Source organism: Schistosoma mansoni, chromosome 1 (assembly GCF_000237925.1).
Source record: "Schistosoma mansoni strain Puerto Rico chromosome 1, complete genome".
In the NCBI taxonomy this organism is placed as follows: domain Eukaryota; kingdom Metazoa; phylum Platyhelminthes; class Trematoda; order Strigeidida; family Schistosomatidae; genus Schistosoma; species Schistosoma mansoni.
The window spans coordinates 10277961-10305718 of NC_031495.1; the positions used below are offsets into that span (position 1 = coordinate 10277961).

Consider the following 27758-nt stretch of genomic DNA (forward strand, 5'->3'; position numbering starts at 1 on the left):
CAGACTGACTACACCTGTCTCAAAGAAATAAATCAAGCATGAACCAGAAAATAAAAGATCACTCTGTAGTTGTAAATGAGGTACTATGAAGGCATGAGAACAGCCCTAAAAAGTGAAAAAACCTAAGACAATAAGATTACTTAGTTAGTTGAGTGGGGGACTCAAGGAACGAAGAACAAAAATTGAAATATATGTAACATTTTGAAAAGCGGGTAGTATAATTTTGATATTGAGTTTATGAAGATAGTCTTTTAGAGCACATTACGAATCATGTATTTTTTCAGTAGAGCAGATAAAAACAGTTAAATATAGTAGAGTTTAGTCAAATGTATTCATCTTTCAAATGAGGTCTGATATTTTACAGCATAAGAAAGTCATAACTTCTTCAACTAAACAAGTCTTATAGTGCACTAATTTCACGTGAATTTATACAATGATATTGTTACATTACACGTCACTCCCTGCTTCACAGAAAATAGTTATTTTTAATCTAAATGAAGTTGAAGCATGACAAGAAATATAGAAATCAGTTAGTTTCCATCTCATCTTCATTAGACTGACGTAGAAGTTTATGAAATCGGTGATATAGTGAAGAACGATCATGTAACTGAGCAATCAAGTGCTTGCGCTTTGAAACATCAACATGCTCCAGATCACTCACTTCGCGTTTTTGACGTCTTTCAGCATCTATATCTTGTACATCCTGGTTAAATAACGTGAAAAAAAAAATTTAGCGTCACAAATTAAAAGAGAGAATGATGATTATGAAAATATTGTAGGGACTTGGAAACCTGAAAGAATTCAATGATATGGCAAAATATCAGAAACAACATCATTCAAAGCAGTGGAAACGGATAAATATCTTCCAACATTGTATACTATACTACTATTATTTCAATATATGGTTGTATTATATAATCGTTATAAAGTCTATAACTGTACAGACTGTTTGGAAATATGAATCACACATATGTAGTGTGCAGAAATTACGGTGTAGTGAACTGTACTTGAGAGGCGTGAATAAGTTTTTGTGATAGATAACGTGTACATTCTTACTACTCCAAGAAACTAATTTATTATTATAGGAAAATGATGCTTGATGTTCAAAACGATGATTTTATGCTATACAATATTTTAATCCGTCTTTACTAACATTAATTTTTTATTACAATTTTGTTACTGAACAGAAAAACACCTAAACGGTCTCTCTCATTCTTGAGATTAAATTGAATGAAAACTAGAAAAAAATTTGATAAGACAGTATTAAAGGATGAGAAAACTAGTTTCGATGACATGTATGACAGAAGACGCACAGACAATGAAGGCAGTAGCTTTGTGAAGAAAAGTTTATTCAACTTTATTTGGTTTTATAAGAACAGTGAAACTAAAAAACCATATTCTCTTCTTCAGAAGCACAAAATGTATTCCCACAGAGCTGACTTAGATTATGTACTGTGAAAACGTCATTAATTACAATCGAAGTTCAAGTTAACATGTTGTTAAATAAAGACATTTTCAGTTACTTACCTTTATCAAATTGGTATTCAAGCTCGGTGTACAGACTGAATGATTTTCTGTTGTTATATTTGCCGTTACTAGTTTACCTTTAGAATAATTTGTTTTTGGAAGACCCACAAGTTCCAATCGTATATTTAGTCCATGAGCAACACTCTCACTGACATTAATTTTTAATAAGACATGATCGAACATACGATACTGTTGACATTCATTAGTTTTGGAGTTCCGGATTTCTAAAACCCCACAATCTGATCGTTCAGATGAATAAACACGTTCAATCTGAAAATCGGATATCATGAGAAACTTGGATATCTCGTAAAGAAAGAAATTATTCTTATAATTTTGAAATAAAACATGTAACAACAAATTATATGTCGGTATAAAAGGTTTATGAAGATTTTGTTCAATTTGTAGATTTTAGCTAAAGAAACAATGAAATCCAAAAATAACAGAAACTACTTCATTTATTGCGACAGTCTTTATTTGTAAAGATCTACAGCCCCGATTGGGATTGAAAATAGGAACCTTCGGCCTTTAATTTTAGTCCCAATCCAATGAATTGACATTTAATAGTTACCATTTTTGTTTTATTCAACCCATAATACCGAGTGACTGATACTTTTTTGTTTTTATCAACTGATATGCGATTACTTTCAAAAGCAACATTAGTAGCTTTTAAAAGAAAAATGTCTCAAAAACTGAACTTTTTGGGTTTGATCCTTGATAAGGTGATGTAAGTGTACTACTGAAAATTACAAAATATCATACTGCATGGTTTGATTGTTCATCAATTTACACAAAAATAAAAACTTATATAGACAAAAAAATATACTTTCCAATAAATTTTCATCAGGTTCGACAGTTATACGTCCAAATAAATTATATAAAGATTGGTCAAGTTTAAGATTAAAATATTTTTTACAATGATAACAGGATCGCTGCTAATTTGTTTAGCTGTATAGAGTTTGCGTTATCTTGAATCTTTTGGTAAATTACCACAAACTAGATATACAACTGAGATATCATTAATTTGATTATATGTATAGTCAGATGGGAACAAATGATATCTTATTCTTAATTTATTGTGTCAGCATTAAATTAATTTAACCTCATGGGCCGAGTGGATAACACGATGGCGTTGGAAGCGAAAGATACTGGGTTCGAGTCCCACAGTGAACTTCAACTCTGAGATGCAGGTACATCCAGCTGACGAGTCCTAATAGGACGAAACACACGTCATAGATACCACTGCTAGCCACTATCCATATTTGCTGACCATGCTTGTGAATTAAGGCTATATCGAGGCAATACGCACAGTATGCACATATGCCAATTAGAGACTTACCAGTTGCAGTCCTAACACATCGATGGGAAGATTTAAACAAACAATACTAAATGAATTTAATATTTTATGTTAGAATACAACAGTAATTTTGTATCTGTAACTGTATAGTCTGGTGAAGTTAGTGAAAACAATTATTCACTCTAATTATTCATGTTTTAGTAAGGTTAATAATAATGTTTATAATGATAATAATAGCATGATAAGTGAATAATAATAACAATGACAATAATGTTTAATTAAAATTGACTTTGAAATTATAAAAATACAAAAATAAAAGGTTTTATTTATATTAGGTAAATAAGGTCAGTCTCTAATCAAAGTAACTGTGAATTTGCTAGGTTTGATGTTAGGCAAATTAAAAGAAGGGGTTGTATATATTTCTTTTATACAAAGAAGCTATGGGTTTTTTATTTCAAATAGCAGTTGCTATTTTGAGGAATTTGAGTATGATAGACTTTGATAAAACATAACCAACTTGATTAATGATTGAAGATGATTGGTTTGTACTGGCACCATGACCGGTTTTAACTAGATGAACTGATATTGAACTATTCACTGTGTTTACCACATTTTTGTTTGATCATGCTTAGTGTTCACAAGCACGAATGCATTAGTTCTCAGAACTTCAGTGATTAACTTTTTCCATACGAGCAGTTAATTTCGTTAAAGTAAAGTGAGGTGTCTAGTCTAGATATCTGATCTTTCAGTCTTGATAATATTATCGAACGCGTGGAGAACATCAGTGATAATTTATAGCATGAATGTGTTCTAAACTGTTCTTCATAATATCACGATTAGTGTTACACTGGCTGAATTTCCACTGAATTGTACGAGCATAAGAATTTACATGAAAATATTTATTTCCTGAGTTAAAAGGATCTTTCTCTACTGGAAAGAGAAAATGATTGAATTCAATCGAAAGATATGCTACATGTACAACGAAGGATAACCGAAAGACATTTGTGCTTCTATGCTAGAAATAATTTAGTACCGAAAGATAATTTGGATATCAATTTGTAAAAATATGAAACTCCTTCCTACTAGAAAATAAATTTGAAGACTTGAATTTACATCAAGTGCTTAGCGTTGCTTCATTTTCCAACAGACATTTAATAATAAAAGGTATGATGTCGAATAACAAAAGTTATAAGTAGTTGATGTGTGGGCGAGAATGACAATGATTGGTTGTCTTGATGGGTCAGACATTAGATGGGATGACAGGTGTTTATGTGTTATATATATTCCCCTATCTTTATTATGTATGGACACTTGTTGATGGACTATTATTGATTGACTGTTCTTTGTGTCGGATTTTGGTGTGGAAATGTATTGACGTTGTAGTCAGGCTAATCTCGCGTTCTTGATCTGAGTTGTGTTGAAGTCCTGTAGAATAGACACTGGGGGGGAATCTAGTGTAGATATTCATCTAAGGTAAATAAACGTCCCACATACGTGTAAGAAGTGAAAGGACTGTTACAACCAGAAACCCCTAGCGTTATAACAAGTATCTTATTATTTATAACAGTAGTTGTATTCCAAATTTATATAACACTCTGGAGGTTTGTGTGAGTGAAAATATAATAATAAAACATTTCATACCACTATGTCTTGGACATCTTGTAACCAAAGAATGTTACCAGAATCGGATGTTGTATAATCAACCCATGCTATGTGACCGTCTGCGTTTTTGATGCAGACTGCACCTTTGATACCGTATCTGGAAAAGTAACAAATATCGGAACGAAAAACAAATGAATGGTAAGTACGAGGAATTATTTATGGACCATTATTACATATATGCCTATCGGATAACTATTAAATAACTAGATTATATGTATATTCATATTCCTTTTGTCATAAACTTTCATTTGATTTACTGACAACTATTATATGATTTAATATTTTTTAGTTATTCCGAATTTTCAGTAGGAGGTTGTGGAGATTGTTAAGTTTTTGACTGACATCATGAATCGATGTAAGCAAGATCACCACTGAAAACCTGGCAGCATTGGACGGCCGTCTCGTCGTAGTATGGGACTCCTCAGAAATGCTCATGCACGATCCCGTACGTGGGATTCCAACCGAGAACCTTCGGTTTCGCACACGAACGCTCAACCTCTAGACCACTGGGCCGGCATCAAACGGTGTCGATGTCTAACTCCAATCAATCTACAGAATCGCGCGACCATCTTCCATAATCTGAGGTAAATACCTGTCTCTATCTGACAGGGATTAGCTCCAGTGGTCACGGCTTCTCACTAGAGCTCCAAGAATTACCTCACGAAGCCAGTCACTAGTGAGCACATGTCAATTTATTGGTTACACAGCCACTTTTGAACTGATCTTGTATAATTATTAACAACTGACAAAATTCAAGCTTCGATCTACTAAGAACAAGAATACAATAGATTAAACTAACAATAGGGATATGCCTATTAGGTATACAAATACTGACCGGGGAACAAAGGCAATAAATCCATTGGTGCCTCTCAACTGACAAATGATTCCTTCAGTATATCGAGATGGATCATCAACTGCTTTATCTTTAAAGAACAAAGCTTGAAATAATTCTAAACTGGATCGTTGAACTTGTTGAGCAGCCCAGTGTTGTTCGTTCATATGATTGCAAATAGAAGCTAATTCTTCAGAAGAAAATAACCCATCAGTATTATTTTCTAAAATTGTGACTAACTCAGTATTTTTCGAGTTGAGTTCACTTTGTGTTGTTGTCAGTGACCTGAAGTCTCCTAATGAAGCAAGCAGAAGACGATGAACCTGTATTCAACAAAAATAAGAACCATATAATACTATAAATAATTTCACTTCGCTTTTATTATAATATCTCTTATGACTCCTTTATTTAACTAAGGAATAATGTTTAAGTAATAACGAAAGTTAATTAACACTTATATAACAATGAACACATTTCAGAATCACTTTCTCAATGATGAGATGAAACTACTGGATTTTCTTATTTTGATATAACTGTTTTAACAAACAAATTTAATTTAGTGAACGCCAACGTGAATTTCATATACCAATAGCATTCAGCAATTGGATGAAAGATAGTTATGTAAAGAATTCGGAAACTATAAAAAATTGCCGTCAGAATCAAGTTCGATTTGTACTAGTTTTTACAGCCACTAATAATTAATCAGCTATAAATAACCTAGAACTTGATACAAACTGTGTTTCAAACCAGATAAACAAACCATGATAAATTTAATAAAATCCATATTAAGGGAGTAGATGCAATGGTATGATCCATGATAGGAAACAAACCTAAGCAAGGAGAACCCAATTTGAGATGAAACGACTCACGGAAGCTCATGTGTGATGCTGTGAAGTTACATTACCAGAATGTCTGCATCGCTCCTAAATGATCCAGGACTTAATTCAACTTGCTCAAAACGAAATTTCCTTTTACATTATGCGAAACTGCGAAGTAAGAAATGCCATTATACCTTTAAAAAAATATAACTGAGTCTTGTTCACAACCAAATACCTCCTTCACTCCCTAATATTTCTTCTAATTTAACTAACAGACCTCTTTTTCTATTTTCACTGTTTTCCACATATGTCATCAGACAGAGCCATATTGATAAGTGCACAATATCTGGTTGTGTTTAGCACGATAACTACAATCAGTGATTGGATAAGGTTAATGATATGATCTGGAATCAGCCACAATGAGAGATCCATTCGATCTTTATCTGCTATCAAGCCTTGAACTTCAATATTCACACTTTTTTTCTCGATTCAGCCCATATTTTCGAAACGCAATCTGAAAAGTTTAATCTTTTGCCATTTTATTGATAATACCATATCGAAATATTTTCTACTCATACTGTTGATTTGATTTCGATGTACTGATATGGTATGATAACTTAGGTTGACGTACATTTATCACAAGCTCTCGGCTGATTAAGTTTTATGAGTGATAACTCGATAACGGTTTAACCGGCTTGCAAGTAGACTATGAATAAATATTACCATAATGATTGAAATGCATTTTTGGACTTTTTTTTCAAGAAAAAAGCTGGAATCCATTTAAATTGAACAGTGACTGAATGGTAGCCAATGGAATATATGGTCATAAGCAAAACACAAAAACCAGAACAATATGAAAACCAGTTTTTTTTGTTATTTACTAGATCTTACTAACATGTTCGAGAAAATCAAAACTCTACGCTAACAGAATAACTGACAAATGAAATTAATAGATCGTACTTACTGGAAACTGCAGAGTATGACATCAAAATTTTGGAAATGATTCAGTCAATCAATTTGCAATAAAATAAGTTGAGTCAGATAGTGTAAATAATCCAAAAACTTACAATTATATCAGCGTAACGTCGTATGGGTGATGTGAAATGTGTATACAAATTAAGGGCTAAACCATAATGGGAAAACTGATCTTGTGTCATATTTGATGAACCCGTTGAGAAATATAGTGCATTTGTCATTGTACGTGTAACAAGTTGACGTACCACCTTGTTAACCTATTTATATACATAACAATCAGAAAAAATCGGAATGAATAACTCAAATGGACGGCATTCATTTTCTCATGTAATGAAATACTAGAAAAGCTTACCTTTATCTGGAAGCAACTTTAGCTAAACGAAAACGTATTAAAGTGAGATAATATTTTAGTCAACATATTTATGCACAGTTCTAGTCTCAGACCTAACGTGTAAGGTATATGAAATTCAGTTCTTCGAATTTATCGAGAGCAATCTAAGAAAACGTATCAAAATAATTCGAAATTTATGTGTATGTTTGTCACGCTACTCGATAGGAATTGGTAAAAACTTCTATATAATCTAGAAAGACGCTAAAGAACATCAATTTAGTCATACAGAATTGCGAACCAGTTATAAGTATACAAATGATTTCCATGTTGTAACTAACGCGTAATTTTATGGCATAAATCAATTGATATGTGTAATACATCACTTCACCAGAAAGATATTCACAACAAATAAATAGCATATGCGATGCAATCAGTAAAAAAATCTAAATAAACACTTAGAAGGAATTAAAAATACACGTAATAAAAGGGATCATTTATTATATCAAAAAAACTCCCTGTATATTAATCTTACCTCAGGATCATTAGGATCTGATGCATTTTTTAAGGAATTCGCTAATGAAAGATTGGAACTTGTGTCTAAAACGAAGCCTCGACAAGCTATACAGCGTTTAAGTTCATCGAAATATTCCGGACGCGGAGGTGGATGTCGACGTAGACAAGCGCGATCAGGATAATATTCTACACATCGACGTGCAACCCAATGGTTTGCAAATATCATTAGCTCCGCAACTGTATTGTGCATTTCAAGGGGCTATTTCAAAATTAGAATAAATAGACTTTAACAAAAAGCGAAAATAGATTCAGCTTTTGCAATTAGTTATTCTTAATAAGACTGCGTATTAGTCAAGACCATCATTTAAAAATTAGATATTTTTTAAATTGGATAGAGAAACCACAAGTTACGTAGTTATACATTATCATCAATCCCTGAAACTCACACCCTCAGATCTCTATTAACCACAATTTATCTTGAAAGAATATCAGTATCTTAAACTACTGAAATCTCGATGGACGGTAGTACCAGGCAAAATATCGCTATAAAGTTAGAACATATATTTCAGAATAATGACTCGTGGTAATTAAGATGTAGGAGATTTCATTAATGATGAAAACCATAACAGTAGTAGCCAAACGTATATCGTATATTATAATTTATTTTGAAACTTGTAAACAATAACAGCTAGGTGATTTCCATAAGGCTGCTCAACTTATCAGTAGGTTTCCCGAAAGATACATGCAGATTCCCGATATAAATAAGAGTTTCTGAGGGATAAGTCGATAGTTGAAAATACAAAATAACAGGACTTAAACTTTTTAAGAGGAGCGTAGTTATTATTCTCTCTTCTTTCAACCGTTGAGCCAACATTATTACCGTTACAAACGTATTATCGATTTATTCACTTTGGATCTTTTAGATAAAGCTCATAGTCTATTTGTTATCAGAAGGGGATAACAGTATGAGATTATTAATTCCTTTATCACAATAACAGTAAGAAATTTCTGAAGTCCAATGCAGTAAGTAAGGAGTATCGCAATATAACTAAATTCAAAACTTCTCTACTCACAGTCAAAAAGTTGGTGGCAGTTTCAAAACAGTATATACTTTACATGACAGACTTGATCAGTAGCATTTTACTATGAAGCAGGAAAATCTAAAAGACGTGAGGTTACTGGAGGTTATAATCAATCTAGGTAAAGTAACATGCTGTGAGCAGACTGTATGTTTCTTGTAATTTGCTTATCCTTTTGCAAAAATATTATTTGACCTTTAAAGTTTTAATTTCTAATGGATCAGTTCGACTAAGATAAAAATACATGGAATATTAACATCTCTAAATAACAAGACACACCAATCAAATGAAACAAAAAAATACGTGTATTATGAAGCATCTAAAGTACATATATGTTGAATAATATAAGGTTTTAAGTTTCTTAAAAACATACCTCTTTTGGAATCAAGTCCTCTAGTTTTCCAGTACGTGTTTCAGGATTAGCAAACTGAACACTAACTTCTACACTTTCAAGTTCTAAACCTCCTTTGGCAAGTCGACGTTCACGAACATTAGAGGCAATATCAACCAATAATAATATAGATTTACTAAGCTTATCCAAAGCAGTTAAACATTCATCCTTTGATAATTGTTTAAAACAATAAATCATTAATACGAAATAATGACATAAATCAACAAAACTATTCATACATTTTAAAAATGAAAAGTTTAAGTCTAATTTTGTATCATCATTACCTTTGAATAATTCTGAAAGACCAATATGAAAACATTAATGAATACTTAAATATAGTAATTAAGTTTAAATAAACTTGATCAAAAGGGATAGTTTTCAAAACCATATTGCATAGAACCAAATGATGCTTGATTCGTTATAAGTTAACTTGAACGATACATAAAGAAACTCAATTTGTTGACACTGGGACAAACATTGCGAATCATGCAAATATTTTTAAACACATAATTGAAGAATATCATAAGACATTTTATATAGGAAATGTATATAATTTTATGTACTTAAGGAAAAAACGAAATAAGTGGGATAATAGAACCTTATAAATGTAGTACAAGTTTTTTTTACTTTAAACTATATTATATATCTTTATAACTTAAGAAAATATAACTTTATAGCATATGTACCTCTCTGTAACGGACTTTCAGAGTTTAAAACATTTAATAATGAAAAGGCGAAAGATTTATCCGCATTGAAAAGGCTCCCCAAATGCCCTGGTACGGCCGAGAGTGGGGAGAGTTCGCTTTCCCTCTCGAAATGCTCTCACATGGCCACGCGAATATATAGACTCTGACAGGGAAGTCCTACTCATTGCCTTCTCGTGACACTACTGTTGTTTACGAAATTGAGAGGACGAAAAGCGAATGTCCGGCGCTTTAACTGGGTTGGTGGACACGGCGAGTCCACCTAGGGGAGTTGGAAAACCCTCATTCCAAACCAATAGTGCACATGGGCTGCAGTATCCTGAAGGAACAAATGGCGTATGAACCAATCGTTGGTCACCGACTACCATGGGACTGCATCTCCTCATGATGCTCCACTGCTTTGTGGACTAGACCTTCAGGTCAAAGGCTCCGTGTGTGGCCCCCTAAGAAAACCACCGGGTTCAGTCTGGGTACCTGGGCAGTATCACAGCCCTCACACAAATCGAATGAGATTTGTGAGGCGCATATGTATCTGGTGCTTCCTTGTACCAATATTTATGTGTCTAAATAAATAAATCAACTCAACAGTACGCATCCACGACATTAAATAGGATGGAAGCAAACATTTAAATCGTTTATAAAAAGTTTGTCTTCTTCCAAATTGTTACAGAAGTTTGATGTTTGTAATGCTTTTGAATTGGTGTTCAGTCACATGATATGTATTTATTATTCAAGTAGTGTATTATCGCCACCACATTCATTTATTCCTAGCTTATTTTTTATATTCGCCTTGAAGTCATGTACATCTTGCTGGGTCTCAATGACTAGTTTCTATCATAGTAAACTGGAAATTGAATAGGTTTGTTTTCTGGTCAATTAGATCATATTCACGGTCCCTTGGTAAACTATAATCAAGATTGAGGAATAATATGAAGAAATTTGCAGTTATTGTTCAGTACCAGTAATGTTAAAGATCTGTTGTTTATGTGCATAAAAATACCCAATAATAAATCGTATTATGCTTTATACCTCAAAAGTCGACTCACTCTGACTTTTATTCGACCACCTTCATTTGACCAGAAAATTAATCGCTGTAATACGTTTATAGACATGACTGATACTTATAACTTATCAAATTGTCGCATCTCCTACTACTGTTGGGTATGAATTTGATTTTCAACAAAGTATGGAAACAACTAGCGATATCAATGAAATATTATTTCATAAAATGAGAAACCTCGCTATTACAAAGTGTAAGCCTGTGTAAAGTTATAATATTGCACGAAAAAGATAAGGTGTATCGATCAATAAATACACTAAAATGAATGTAACAGGTACATATTATGAAACATAAAAATTACCCGGTTTAAATCTCTTAATTCAGGTATATCATTTTTAACAGCTTCCAATCCACCTGACTTCTTAATAAACTCTTCCACTGCACAGCTATTCGATGATATGTTATCTGCAGTGACTGAGTCATATATGCGTTGAGCAAGTTCATAGGTTAACTTATAGCTTGAATGGATTACCGTACGACCATACCATATATTTGAGATATCGAATGAATCCATATCTATTTCCCATAATACGCTAACAGCATAGCTAAAAGTTGTAGAAAGAAAAATCTACAAACCACTAGATCATTTCCGTCTGTAGACGATAAAATAGACCACAAAAGTTACAGTCGACTCACTGATATATATCTATATATACTTCAAGGACATAAAAAATAGAACACTCTAAATCAACTCGAGTGTACACACATCAAATCTTATACATATAGTATGAAGAAAACAGGATATAAATCGATAACTACGACAGGTCACAACAATTAACCACATTATTTTTACAAATATTCATTTCTGTTTGCTTCATTGTAGTGCCGACCTCGTAAGTTCGCCAAACATGTGGAATTTTATTTGTTCTTGTTCAAACAAACACGCGACAAAAAATATTTTTTTTTAAAGCACGAATAAACTTATGTGAAAGATAGACTGATGGCATCACACACTGGGCAGGTTAATTCATCTTAGACAATATATCTTTCAAACTAATTTTTGTGGTTATCATAACAGTAGTTTTGTTTATGTAAGCTGTAGAGATTAGCTTTCGGAACGTTCAGACTCCAAGGCTTTACCTAATATTTGAATTAATCATACTGACAACGCCAAACCAACAAGCCTGAGGACCTAATGAGGTAACTACAGAAACCATTGTTATTATTAACTTTCCAACCTTAGTATTATTGTGACATGACTAGGTCAAGTAATCAATACCTATTCATATTAGTTACCACCTTGGGAAATACTTTATAGGCTTCGATGTCTACTCATTGTTTTTTCTCGAGATGTAAAAGCTGTCTCGAAAGGTCCTGTCTCCCCTCTTCTTACTCTCATTTGGCTTTTATTTCTGAAGTATTGTTGTTTATTAGTACTAGATTTATCTAGTCGCATTACATAGACTGTCGTGTTAGAAGCATCTCCAATAATCTGTATTTTGGAATATAACTGACACAGATTACAACGCTAAAAAACAACAACTTCGAAGATGGAGGTGTTGTACTTAGAGTTAAATTTGTGTAACATTATCTCTGCGAAGGCAGAATTCATTAAAAAAACCATTAATTGGAGTATATCTTGCTTTCACAAAGACCCAATATAATCGGACCCCGGGGTAGATACTTTCGATATCTATATTTAATTAAATGTCGATCATAGTAGGGTGTGAAAGAACATTAAACTGAAGATTTCCGACAACAAAATGTCGCATCACAGTTTTCGTCGAAAAACTGCACGCTGCCAGTAGCAACGTTGTTTATGTGCTATAATTTCTCTTATTACGACCCAGCTATTCCTATTGTTTAGTATTCTTGGACACCAATTCATTCGACAAGTTCACAATTCAGAACACGATTGAACAGGAACGAAACTATATTCCAAATAACAAGGGTAAATGAAAGTAAGAAGCACAATAAGAGAAACGTTAGTATATTTATGGTTTTTACATGAGAAGATTCTAGTTTTCTCCAAGTAGCGCTGATTCGATAAGAAATAGCCAACACAATCGGGCACGGAACGTGCATTAATCCAATCTATGTCCCGTTAATAATAGGCAATACTGAGGTTTAGTAACCCCTGTCTTTGTACGGTAAAGAAGAGGAATGAATTGATGATATGATCTTAAAATGCAGGATTTGTTGGCTCGAACAGGTTTTATGCAATTTTTCACTTAAACTGTACCCTTCAGTGTTTGGCGTTTTTCCTTCATTTTTTATTTCTTCAGAATACTGTTACTTGATTTTGCATGAGGCATTTATGGTGCTCTGTTGTACTGAGCAATTTCATCTAACAAACGAATGAAGTAACTTATAACCTGAGCAGTGGTTAGAAAAAATACCACGTTTCTTATGAGTATTTAATTATTTAACGTTGTTAAAGATACCTAAATCCTTGAGAAGTTTCTTAAAATTAACATTTTATTATTTTGATGCTATAATTTCTGTTTAAATAAACTTAAGCTTCCAAGTCTTGCCATCTGCTTTTACTTCAGTTGAGGATACCTGTTTCTTATTACTTATTATCTAAACAATCTTTACCATACTTCCAAGAAAGCCGTAAACATATTTATAAGCACTTATAATTCGCCAAAATCACTTTTCGTTGATCTCTTCACTAAATATTCTGTGTTAGATGTCTTTCGGTTTGGCAGAGGCTAGAAAGAGGATATATTTGTATTTAACTAATCGAAAATCAAAACAAAAAGTACCTTAAGTTGTATCGAAGGAATAATAAGTAGTTTGATAACATTAGTACTCCAATTTCTTTGGGTCAACAAAAATATAATAACAGCTGTTTCGAAAATAAGGACAGAATGCTTACCGATCACGCCCGCTCCATAGAGAGCATAAGTCTCCGCTTAACAAACCCGGTAACATGTCATACCGACGATCAGCTAAATAAATACTGGTTGAACGTCTTCGAGCTTCACTATCAATATAACTACCAGACGGAACGAAATAACTAACATCAGCTATGTGTACTCCCAGCTGCAAACGTTTATGTTCTTTCCCATATTCATCGACGATAGGTGGTAACCATTGAACGGACAGAGCATCATCTACATCTTGACATCCTGGAGGATCAATACTGAAGATAAGTATATCTTCGGAGTCTGGATTTCCTGAAATAGTGGGCGACCGAAGATCTCGACGTTTCTTTACTTCTTCCAGATCAACTTTCCAAGGGCGTTGGACACTTAGTGGTGCTAATTCACTCAACTATTACGAAATTTCAGGGTGAGTATGTATATAAATATAATAAATAAATAGAAAAAGATTAGTTGAATGAAAAATTTGATTCAACGTTCGAGAAAATAGTGAAATTATTACGTTAACAACAAAAGGAAGGTGCGCAAAAATCACGTCTATGTTTGTGCATCGGACAAGTGAAATTGAAAAAGAGCTGTGTCCGCATACGAAAAACGCATGTAGATTTAAAATAATATTGGTAGCAATCATGGTAAGTTTGTTAAGCCTAGACTGACTATTATGAAACTTCAGGAACACGACTAAGGAACTTGGATAAGGTTTTCTGTATTGTTTCCAGCTCATTAGAAAAACAAGTTTGATAGTGAAAATTACTACCTGAAACACACGGAAACTTGACATAAAAAATATATCAACCAAAGTTTTATCTTGAAAAGTTTAGAAATTGACTGCAAAGATGGAGTTTAGCCGTTTGAATTTTATTTTATCTACAGTCAGATGAAAGCTAACGGAATTCGCAAAAAACTTATACTTGTGAGATTTTCTGGTAAAACAATGAATAGTGTTTTGAAGCCAGTTGAATGATATAGAACATGACAGATATTTCAACTGTTACAGAAAATACTAGGTGTATTTATTTATTTATTAGTTAGAATACGAAATAGTCAATGAAACGGATACTGATGAATACTGTTCAACTGTCTAGAGAAACCTGAGACGAATAATACAATATGATATCGAATGGAATAGTGAAGTACAACTTCCAACAATTACTAATCATCAGTCAGTGATATCTAATGAACACACTGTATGTCAACAGGAAGACACTTGTTGTCACAAAGGCAATAACTATTCAAGTTATAAGTATTTTCTATGTTATTTATAGTCATTTAGACAACTTTTGAGATATACCTTCCATTTTCATGTTGTTGAGAAACAATATATGATGAACTTTTATGCATTAATTCAATTCACGACTATCATTAGAAAAGTGGATACAGTAATATTTGAATGATTATTCAATCATTAAAATAACACCCAATTGACAGTAAACAAAAAGATGAGTAGTGACAGTGACATATAACGCTAATCGAAATCAAGTACTCAGTATACCTGTGCATCAGTAAAATTTCGAATAACTAAATTATGTTCAATTAGTATGGTTTGTGTTTCTGTTTCCAAATCGCCAATACATCCTAGAGTTTGAACAAAATGACCACTTGGATAAGCTGAATACGAGTCCCATGTATCGATTCGTACTATAAAACTACAATCATAGGAAAACATCTTAAGTCAGTTGATTGTTGGGCAAAAAACAAAAAAATTCAAAATTAAGAAAAAAGCAGTGTTCACATAACTTTACAATAGAAGGGATCATAGTGAAGAATACAATTGAAATGACCACTATTATCATCAAACCTGTAGCGTCTATATACAAAAACAAAATAACTCAAACATAAACCACCACAGACAACCCATCTTGCGAAACCTATTCCAAAATGTATCGATAGATGTCGTTCACATAAATGTCAGAAAATTACATGTAATAAGTGTAAGAAAATCGAACTTGCAGGTTATTTGACTACTAGAAGCATCTATACAGCTTCGAATAAAGACAATAGTCTACCAATCCAAAATAACAATAATAAAAATGACTTATTTGGTCATAATTTTATCTGTTACACACATTTTATAAAAACCAGCTTCGACCTGACACTCAAAACGTTGAAAGGAAGGAAGCAAAGACAACTATTCCAATTACTAAAAGTACGGGAAGATAATGTGCATAGGCTCGCTCAACACTTGAAAGTCATACATATTATAATTACGAACAAACATACTTTCTGAATATTTATTGGTCAATCATGAATAGTAAAACTAATAAAGTATGGTAAAATTTTACAGTTGAGTATGAAATTACACGCTAGTAAGAATTTTATGTGCATTACTCACCGTTCACGGGTTAACTTGGAAATTTGTGTAGTATGCAGTCGAATGAGAGGAATACGACGATCCCATGGAGTAACTATTATCCATCCACTTTCACTTTTTGAATCTAATGAATTTTCAGTAGATTTAGGAACATATGTACAGACATAATCACGCCAATTATGACTGATAACACCAACAACAAAGCCACAAGGTAGACTTCGTGATATTGTTTCTGACTTAAAACAATCCTCATTAGGTTTACTTCCGGACATATTTGATAAATCATTTACAAATTCAGCTGCACCTAGAAAAGAAATCAATAAAATAAATTTATGGAACATGCGAAAAGTAGTAAACAGAAATTTACAAGAATTAAACTTCTATTTTAAATTGAAGTGGACCAATAAGAATAATGAATAGTCCAGGTTTTGTTGGAGGAACCCGTACAGTGGTGATCAATGATTGGAGATGTATGGTGACATGGTGTAAAACCGGTCATAGTGGTGCAAGTGCGTTCATTTTCTGTCGTCTCCTCAATATGGATTCAACTTCTCTTCCCAGCTCTTATTCAATTTCATATATTCCGTTTGTATTGAACATTTAGTGTTTAGATTTCCCTTGTGGTTAGGATAAAACCCTTTCCTGGATTTTACATCTTTTTAATCTTACTTCTCGTTGTATTAACGTGAGACGCAACAACTTGAACAGATAACTGATTGTACCAAATCTTACATTGATCATAACTAACTGACTTTATGTTTGTTTACGTTTTGCTTACCCGCACTTAAATTTTTTTACACTCTCCGACTTTGCTCGCTCTTAATTCAACTGGTTTACAGTGTACTATTTTATACTACTTCTTAATATTCACTAGACAGTCCTATGTCTAATAATTTCTAAGCATATGGTGTAATATTTTAAAGTGCTGACATAAACAAGAAACATTTATTTTGTTTATTATAATAGTTACTTTTTCCAAACTCCTAGAACAGTTATTCTAACTTTTCTACATTTCTGGAACCTCTTAAAGAAAACAAAGATTGGTTCAGAATAATATGAATTCATTTTATTTCGTTAGGTTCTCATCAAATGCTTCCAACCTATGATATTTTAAAATCAAAGCTATTACAAATATTAACATACTTATAAATACGAAGGTGATTAGAGATGAGTATGTACATCATGATGTATCGAAGATTCCAGTAGAGTTAATAAGGTTACAAAAACTTCTTGTTTCAGACAAATCAATAAAGTGTGAGATGAAAAGTTCCAGAACATCGTAATAGTGATTAGAAATCACAGAGTTAACAAAAATTAGGTGATTGTGTAATGAAGTAACTGAAAACATATTAATGTTAATAAAAAAGGATACGAATTGAAGTCAGTCAATTATGAATTAAAGAAAATGACAATGATTCAGCCAAAAGTTTAGAAGAAGTTGAAATTATCAATGATGCATCAAAAAGGATGCAGTGTTACCAGGGCAAAGAAAGATTTATCACTGTTTCGTCTTGGACAAAGATCTGGTTTTGGACGTTTGAACACTGTTGCTTTGGAAAATTTCAGAAGATTGGAGTTCGATTGTTTATTAATTATCTCGAAAGACTTCAATGTAGCCAATTGATGTCCTGGATCAATGAGATGTCTCGAGGCTGCGTTGCTGAATGCTTTTATTCCATCTGCCAGACCGTAGCTGCTACCTTGATGCCGTGGTCAGGCTTGCCTAACGTGATGACCCAACTGAGATATATTAGCTGGAACATATATTCCTGTATGTTCTAAAATGCCAGGCAGGTCGATTGGAGAACGATAAGACTAAAAGCAGCAACTCAAGGTCTGAGGGCGAAGTCGTACTGCTGACTGTTAGCGAAACTATCTCGGAAAAAGATGGACATATTATTCACTCTCAATCCAGGAGATTGGATCGATGAGCAGAATACTTTAGGGATCAGTTAAACTGGCTTTCAGACACACTTCGTTTTCCCACGATCCCCAGTCGACTTGAATGGCAAGTTAATGTAGGTCCGCCAACTCTTTACGAAGTTGCAAAAGCTATGGGAAATTTGAAACGAGGGAGAGCAGCAGACCCTGACAGATTTGCTCCTGAGATTTTGAAGGATGGCGGTTCAGTATTAACAGTGAAATTGACTGAGATCTTAGGTAGAATCTGAGAACTAAACGTAATTTCATCGGACTGGTCTCAATCACTGATTGTGCCAGTCTGTAAGAAAGGACAAAAGTCCTCCTGTGACAATCACAGAGGGATCAGTTTGACTAATACAGTGTCTAAAATATTAGCTTCAGTCAGTCAGTCACAACGTAGAACTTCGTATGTACATACATCAGTTCAAGTTTCCATACCACTTTAGCACAGAGATGCAGTTGTCGATTCAAATCCCATAGTGGTAGAAGTAGTAAGAGTATAAGCAGCGATTCGAAAGATTAGGGTTTGAAGATGTTATTAAAAGAGTATAATACAGTGAAATAAATTTGAAAAGAGGAAATGGAAAGGGACATGAAGAATTCAGAAGATTAGAATTTGGTAGAACACAAAGAGTGGATGCACCTTCTCCATTGCAAACGATTTTGAGCCATGTCATTCAAGGTCTCTAACCATCGATTGCTATCATCTCGCGAATCCCAACCAGGTAGTCTACACCTACCAACATGGCCCAGTCCACTTGTCAGTGACTTCATGGATTTGTGCCACGTTTTGGTCTGGCCGCCCCTAGCTTTCTTCCAACCTACTCCTACACCATGAAACATTGCACGTCGGGGCAGTTGGTTGTTGGGCATGCGTAACACATGTCCCAGACATCTCAACTGATGAAGTTTCACTACTTCATCAACCGATTTGCCATCATTACCTAGTACCCGTTTCCTAGCAGCTGCATTACTTACCCGTTTGTCCCAGGATATGCGAGACTTCCACGTCGTGCATTATTTGCCGACTCTGGGACTGGTTGGAAAAAGCGGAGAGGAGGTCAGTGTATGACATGGTGTCGTGGCATGAAAGAAAGCTGCAAAGGGCTAGCTTCTGTTGGTCCTTCACGACTCCCTGGCTGGGGTCCGAGAGATGGTGCAACACAGTGGCTAGAGACGTTATCAGATATGGCTCAGAATAGAAGCCGGTGGCGATCCTGCTGCAACCTTCTTTTACTTTCTACATAAAGAGTGGTTCTAACTTTCTTAACTGAAAGAGTCTTCTGGTTGTACATTTTAGTCCGCCTTATCTTTTCATCCCTTCTCTTCCTACTTTCATTATTTTGTGTGGCGCATATGTATCCGGTGCCCTTTGTACCAATATATATGTGTTTAAATAAAATAAAATAAATAAAACGTCTTTCCTATAAACTGAATGTAGGACCTTGTCATCCCTCCTTCATTTTATTGCGATTTTGGGAAAATGGAACTTGTTTTGATCTTCATTTATTTTTGTACTATTAATACTAACAATAATAATACTAATGCTAATACTTATTCTACCACTAATACTACTGCTTCCACTATCGTTACTACTAAACTAGTCGTTGTAATATCAATCTGTTTCTAATATCTTATCATTATCACTAGAAACGACCTCGACTGATCCAATATTTTTTGCATAGGTATACGGACACAACTGTACATTAAACATGAGGATCGACCTGTTCACTCTTCTGGTGTATATTACATAATGTTACCATGTAGAAAATTAATTTTTACCCTTAGTTGTGAAACTAAATTGCGATTCCTCTGGAAAAATAAATTCATAGCTGAAACTCATAAGGGAAGCTGGAAAATGTTTTAGATATTAGCATTACTTTCACCAGTAAAAGGCTATTTCATCTAAACATTAGTGAGTCAATAGAGCAAACATAATTGAATTCAAAACATGTCAATACCAAATACAGATTAACTCACAGTTTTCTTGAGCACTAATATCGGATGAAACAGTTTTCCAATGAACGCGGGGTAAAAGACGTACTACGACTACATCTCCATCAACAGCACGATTACGATGTTGTAGCCCGTGAATCATAATCTCACTCCGTGCTGCCAACGCTTCTTTAAGTTCTGGTTGGTGCTTTACTGCACTAGCACTAAAAGTGATTGACAAAAATTGAATATCTTCAAATGACTCAAGAATAAATATGAAAGTATAATATGTATTTGAGTTTGTAAATTTTTCTAAAATCCGGATTCTAGAACATGGTTTAAATCGGTCAACACATTTGATCATTAAAAACGATAACAGATTGTTTTGGGTTTAATAAAACATGATTTAATTGTTTTGAGCTTACTCTGTTAAGGCTACCATAGCCTCAGTAGTCGGTCGAAAACGCGACACGTGGAGAATACCCTTCAAAAATTGTCCAGATCGTAAACCGGCAGCTAAAGCCGATTCAGGTAAATACTCTGGATATATGTGACCGACAGAAGGCACTGGAAATAAAAAATACTTATACTGAGAAAAGGTAACTCTAAACGTGATGCTCACTCGCTGGATGAAAAATAAAAATACCGAGAAATAAGTATAACACACGATTTTACTGGAGGACGTGAACGACTGAAGTTTGTACTTGAACAACTATATAATTTGCTTCCAAGGATAACCAGAAAACTAGCTCTCCTAGATCTTAGCTGAATAATTTGACCTTGCTTATCCTGACTAATCATATTTTCGTTTTTGATAATAATATGAAAACTAAGCCCGAACTGACCTGAAGGCATGATGTACGAGTCCAAAGACTCTGAAGGGTTTTCTGATTTTGAGAGCTCTGGTAAATTGTGGTCTTTGGATTGAATAGAACGAAGTGATACATCCAAAGAATCAAACAAAAGTTTGGCGGTTGTGAGCGTGGGGTAGTACATCTGTAAAAACCCTGGTAAATCCAAGACCTGAAACAAATACATCCATAGAATTAAAATCATAGCTGGTGTAAGTAAATATATGCAGGTACCTGCTGATTGAAGAACACGATTAGTTTGTTTATTGTTTAAGGAAAGGGATAAATTTTTGCCTCCTCTAATCAGGGGTTATATTGTTTGTTTGTATATATTGTTCTGAATTACATAACGAAGATTTTTAATGATTTTCCCTAAGGCAACGATCATGATAAACGACCGAGCAACTTAGAGGGATGTATGTGAGCCAGATTTTACTCTGTGACTGGAAAGAAAACAAGTAGAAGAAGCTGACGATAGAGTTGCTTAGTCATTAAAGAGCTATCTGGAGGCTAATGTTACAAGTTTTAAAAAATTAGAACTGATTTAAAATGCTTTTAAAGTCGAAGACCATAGTAGTGGTTGGAAAGTGAACTGTCCTTCTGTAATCGGATAGTTGTTCACCGCTCCGGAACAGTATGAGTTGGAAGATAATAGTGACTCTGATTTTGATCAACAAGAAGCAAGTAGTGGTGTTGAACGTGCAGGATAAACGGTGATAACTCCAAATACAACTGCGATACCATATTTAACAGCTCTACTAGCTGTCTCCTCATCGCTACGCTGAAGCAAAAACTTCGTTAAGGTTTATTGAACAAAATCAATGGGGATTAATTGTAAACGCAAAATGACTCGGTTATGTATTAATTCAGTGATTATTGGTTACGGAGGCCTATTAACTAAGTAGTTATTAATGAATACAAAACCATAGTGAAGTAACCCTCACAAGAAAAGTGTATTAAGAGTCAATAGCTAAATGCAATTGAAATACATCTAAACTTAGTGAACAGAATCTATGATTTCTTTCTTTGTGTGTTGTATCTGAAGATAGTGTCCTTCAACAGACGAGCTATCATTTATTTATTTAATCACATACATATTGGTACAAAGGGCACCGGATACATATGCGCCACACAAAATAATGAGAATAGGAGGAGAAAGGGGGAAGATGCGTATATGTAAAAGAAGGAAAAAAAGAGAAGAGTAATGATGGGGGGGAAATGAAATGTACAACCAGAAGACTCTTTCAGTTAAGAAAGTTAGAACCACTCTTTATGTAGAAAGTAAAAGAAGGTTGCAGCAGGATCGCCACCGGCTTCTATTCTGAGCCATATCTGATAACGTCTCTAGCCACTGTGTTGCACCATCTCTCGGACCCCAGCCAGGGAGTCGTGAAGGACCAACAGAAGCTAGCCCTTTGCAGCTTTCTTTCATGCCACGACACCATGTCATACACTGACCTCCTCTCCGCTTTTTCCAACCAGTCCCAGAGTCGGCAAATAATGCACGACGTGGAGGTCTCTGGGACGACATTCGTAAAACATGTCCAAGCCACCGAAGTCGGTGTTTCAAGATGGTGACACCAATTGAATTATCGTCTCTGCGCCCGAACACACGATGCCGAACCTCTGCATTACTAACATGGTGTTGCCACTGTATGTCAGCAATCCTTCGGAGACAACGATGATCGAACACAGAGAGACGTCTAACATCCTCAACTCGGAGAGGCCAGGTTTCACAAGCATAGAGCAAAACTGCTCTCACCGACGCGTTGTAAATCCGACCTTTTACAGCCAGACTAACATCACGAAGGCGCCAAAGATGGCCCAGATTGGCATAAGCCGCTCTGGCTTTCATTATACGTGCATCAATCTCATCACTCACGTCACCACCAGCACTTATATAGCTACCTAGATACACGAACTTCTCAACTACTTCAATCTGCTCACCATCCAGGGTGAGTACAGGATGAGAATCCTGCCAGTCTTGTAGGAGTACTTTGCACTTGGAGGGTGCAAAGCACATGCCGTACCTGCGGACACTGATTGCCAACTGATTAAGTGCGGATTGCATGCCTTGGACATTATCGCACAGTAAGACAATATCATCCGCATACTCGAGGTCGAGAAGTCGTTCTCCAGGCAACATATCTACACCGCCATTACTTACATCCATCAGAGCTGTTTCCAGGATGTCATCGATGGCAAAGTTGAAGAGGAATGGTGAGATCGGGCAACCCTGCCTAACCCCACTGCTCGAATGGAATAAGGGAGAAAGGTGGTTGTATGCCCTCACTCTGCCTGAGGTGTTCGTATACAGGGCCTTTAAGATGTTAATGAACTTCTCAGGCACACCCCTCTTCAATAGACAATCCCAGAGAACAATCTTGTCCAACGAATCGAAGGCAGCCCTGATATCAAGAAACACTACGATTGTTGGCCTGTGATAAGTATGATGGTGTTCTAACATTTGGCGGAGGGTGAAGATATGATCAATGCATCCTCGACCAGAACGAAAACCAGCCTGCTCCTCGCGAGTCAATCGTTCTCAGGTTTTAAACAACCTACGAAGAATGACAGAAGCCAATAGTTTGGACGCAATCGGAAGTAGACTTATCCCCCGATAGTTGTTACAGGAACAACGTGAACCCCTTTTAAAGATAGGGACGACTAACGACTGATTCCATGATGTTGGAACACTTTCTGACTCCCAAACCTGTGCCTAGACTCCCGACCTGTGCATTCAAGTCAAAGACAAGTATTACAGTACCCGTCGAACGCGCTTTCTGGAGAAGAACTGTTAACTGGTGGTAAAACTCATCCTTGATTGCATCCGGGCTGCAATCTGTCGGGGCATAGGCGGAGATGACGAAAAGACGCCGTTGCTCACGCCGGTTTCTTCTCACTTTGATGGAACTTTCTAATCTAACAGCACATAACCGACTGTTAATGGGGATCCAATCGATTAGTGCTGCCTCAGCTCTAGAGCCTAGTGCGACACCAAGGCCAGCAAGACCAGACGAGGATGCCACAGGGTCCCCGGATAAGCGCACGTGAAACAAGCTTTTCGAGGCGACAGATGGAGAGCGAATTTGTAGTACTTCACTAAAGTCTTGAATACGGGTCTCGGATAGACAGCAAACATCAACATTAAGACTTTATAAAGACAAAGCCAGCCCCATCTGTCGTCTGATCTGCATTAGTGTGCGAACGTTGAAGGAAGCCAGCTTGGACGGCGTACGTGGTTTCAGAAAGACTGCTTCAGTATTCGTAATCGGTGGAAGCATTCACTTTCGACCAGACAGTGACTGGAGATTAATTAGATAGAACAGAGTTTCCACCATGGGCGAGCTGCTGCATAAGTTGAAAAGTAAGGGTACACAAATTGAGAATAAAAGGGAGTGAATTAGCGATATGGTAAATAATAATAATTATAATAATAATAATAATAAAAATAATCATAATAATAATGTAAATTGTCTTGTTTCTAGTAGAAGCAAGAGTAATATTGTCAGTAGAATGTGTCATTTCATTTATTTATGTGTGGGCTGTGATACTGCCCGGGTGCCCAAACCGAAGCAGGTGGTTCTCTTGGGAGGCCACACCCCGAGCCTTTGACCTAAAGGTCTGATCCACAAGGCAGTGGAGCATCGTGGGAGATGCAGTCCCATGGTAGCCGGTGACCAACAATTGGTTCATGCGCCATTTGTTCCCTCAGGATACTGGAGACCATGTGCATTAAGTTATCATAAATCAGCCCTGCTTTGGTTAACGTCACGTTGTACAGTGGCACTGAATGTTGTCTATAAAAAACTAATAAAAAGACATTACACTTGAATCTGATGTATGGGTATGGTTTTTGAAGCGAATAAGCAAGAATCCAAATATTAGACCATAAATTCTTCCAAAGATCACTAATATCCTGAGCTTAGGGTGACTACGTGTACATTTATATATAGAAAGTGTTACAAACAAGGTAGTGAATATACAAGTGTCCCCAGTCACTATCTACCTGACGGGAGATAGGGAATGATATAATAAGTCATTTAGAAAAGTTGTTATAGAAACCAAAACAGAAAACGGTACTGAATTACGAAATTCTTAACCGGATTTGTACTTTAACTTGAAGCATTCTCATTGGTTAGGGCTTACAACATACAAGAAATTGGGTGCAGACCTATGATAAACTGATCATATAGCCTTTGGTTTATAGACAAATTTTACCTTGAATTTCAGCAAATAGTATGTAATAATTTGTATACCTGACAGTGGATCATAACCTAGGACAATGGTGAAAGGTGTGTTTTCAGTAATAAAGTGCAATACCGAATGGAATTTTCGAACAGTATGTTATTAACTCCAGACGTTATGACTAATCATTCATGTGTCGAAAAGGTTGGACCACGTATCTGGATTAATTCTAACTTTACTTAAAATCGGAACACCCGCTTTGACGTCTACATACAGGCTAATATCCAGACCATTGGAAGAATGTCGAGTCCCAAGGTTAAGAAACGAGCTAAACGAGTGAGCATTCTATGTTTTAAATTTTGTTAAGAGGACAAGCTGAGAAATACAAGAAACGTTAAATGATGATATAACGCAGAACAAGATTCCACGGCTAAATCCATTATTTTTTGATAAATCTGTAGATGCATTTTGATTTACAGACACCAAAGTCAACTGCTTAAAACCCTTAGGTTCAATTCCGATATCTTTTGTCTAGCTTGAATTAATGAAATTTCGAAACAAAGAGGGAGGTGGGGTTCGAGTCACAAGCTAGAATTACTTATAAGAATTGGTACTATTACAGTTTAGGAGAGCATCTGATGATTAGCCGTGAAAGCAGTAAAGCATTTTCCTCTGTGATATGACTATCCCTAAAAACCTGGATCAATATGTGGTTGAATTTGCCTCGTGACTGTTCATGAATTATCAAAAAACTAATATGACAACTTACAGTTAATTTACAAGATGTGGTGTTTGTTTCAGATGAATAAGTGTGGACATAATTCTCGTTATCTGTTACGAAAACTAGTGAAACGTGGCCTTTCAAGTGATTTATGTACCAGTTAGCAGCAACCCAATTCATTCTGTGGAAATGTTTAACACATACTGCTCTAACCTTGTTGTGTAATCTTTAAGGATCTCGTCCGCAAAAGGAGGACGAAAACAGGAGCGATTAAACTCGTTATCAAATAAAATGCATGTTTGGCTAGCATCTTCAAGACTTGAACGAATTCTCTTATATGGGCGTTTCGTTGAGGCCTGTTGCTGAACCTGGAGACATTAAATCACTAAAGTATAACACCATACAAAATTCACTGACGACAGTGAAACAATAACACCCTTTATGTCTTCAAGCTCAAATAGTTCCCAGTAGTTGAGAGCATAAAATCCATCGATTAAAATGTACGTTTCCAAGTCTCTTGGTAAGCAATGTCCACCTGAGATTATCGAATATGACTTTAAACTACCTTGATGGCACTCAACCTGAGAGCACGACAAACTTCTGCATGGTATGTCGTCCCGAAGATAGACTTCTCTTGTCAAACAAACCTCTTTACCTCTGGGAGTCTTGTATCTGATAGTCTTTTCTGACTTTTCGCGCAGGACTGTATAGCCACCAACCATCCCTGTGAAATATTTATGCAACACAGATAAGCTGGGGACTTAAGAGGCGTGCATAAATAATCTAGTTCACCGCGCACGCGAAGGTCAAAGAGGTCAATGGATTTACAATACCCAAATAAATTAGTGGGATAGCTGGATCGCTGATTATCAGGAACATCTGTGCTGTATACAGTTGGGCGGAATTACCCTGCATTATAAACCTGAAGTACAATACAGTGTGATCACTGTTTTCCTGCAGTCGTACGAACTGAATGGCAATCTCGATTTTGCTTACCTGGATCGGTGTACTGATTGTTTCTCAAAACCTAATGGTTTCCTGAGCAGTTGGAGTCGTTCATGTCAATTTCTTTCTGGAAACTAAGGGGAAAAGTTATCTGTCTGATAATAAAGGGGATTGGGAAGTTACATTTATTCATACTTATGGTGACCACAGCTAATTTGTACAGTCGCTCCTATTGACTATAAGTTTGCTGCCTAACTTCAAGCTTCAGTTTCCCATCGCCGTTTTATTCCCTGCTTGCACGACACACTGCCCTTTACAGATACACCGCCGCCCTCACACTTCTAGTTCTCAATTATCTAGTTGTTAGGCTAACAGTTGTAGATGACGTGCCCAAAAAGTCTGAACAAGCTTTCAATTGGCTATACAATTAGTTTTTATTATTTTTGTATGTGTATTTGTGATTTTGCATGTCATTATTGATCGCCATGATGTTTACAACAACCTTATTACTATTTTGGTACTAACATTTTTAGTCAAGTACACCTCTTAGATGTGACTTACTTTGTGTCACTGGTCTGCTAGATTTAAGATAACTATGAACAATACAGATCACATCTAAAAATAATACAGGTATTCTGATTTCTCCCACTCCTTATCTGCAACTCCTTTATTATCGTAAGATAGCAGCCCAGTTAAATCAGAAGTCAGGAATGGAGTTAAAAGATTTATTTGTAAAGTTATCATTATGTCGAAAAAAGTTTGGTTTAAGCATACTAGCAGCTGCAAGGAATTCATGGAACGATGGTCTGACTATGATCTTGTTTGGATCCTTGACAGGGCGCCTTGGTTATATGTGTTCGGCAAAACTGG

The 27758-nt window shown here is 35.4% G+C and overlaps 1 protein-coding gene across 1 annotated transcript; it reads right to left on the minus strand.

The window, feature by feature from the left end:
- Window positions 1-26715, minus strand: Smp_161980 (ribonuclease II-related). The gene is made up of 17 exons (XM_018793213.1): window positions 26509-26715; window positions 26348-26478; window positions 26157-26311; window positions 25992-26124; window positions 21029-21206; window positions 20609-20750; window positions 20229-20401; window positions 16347-16629; window positions 15507-15660; window positions 14008-14405; window positions 11546-11731; window positions 9405-9558; window positions 7972-8211; window positions 7201-7365; window positions 5315-5638; window positions 1528-1797; window positions 1-703 (listed from the first exon to the last, which is right to left on the minus strand). The coding sequence occupies exons 4-17, from the start codon at window positions 26121-26123 to the stop codon at window positions 527-529; spliced, it is 2976 nt and encodes a 991-aa protein (XP_018647748.1). The 5' UTR covers window position 26124; window positions 26157-26311; window positions 26348-26478; window positions 26509-26715; the 3' UTR covers window positions 1-526.
- Between the last annotated feature and the right edge of the window lie 1043 nt (window positions 26716-27758).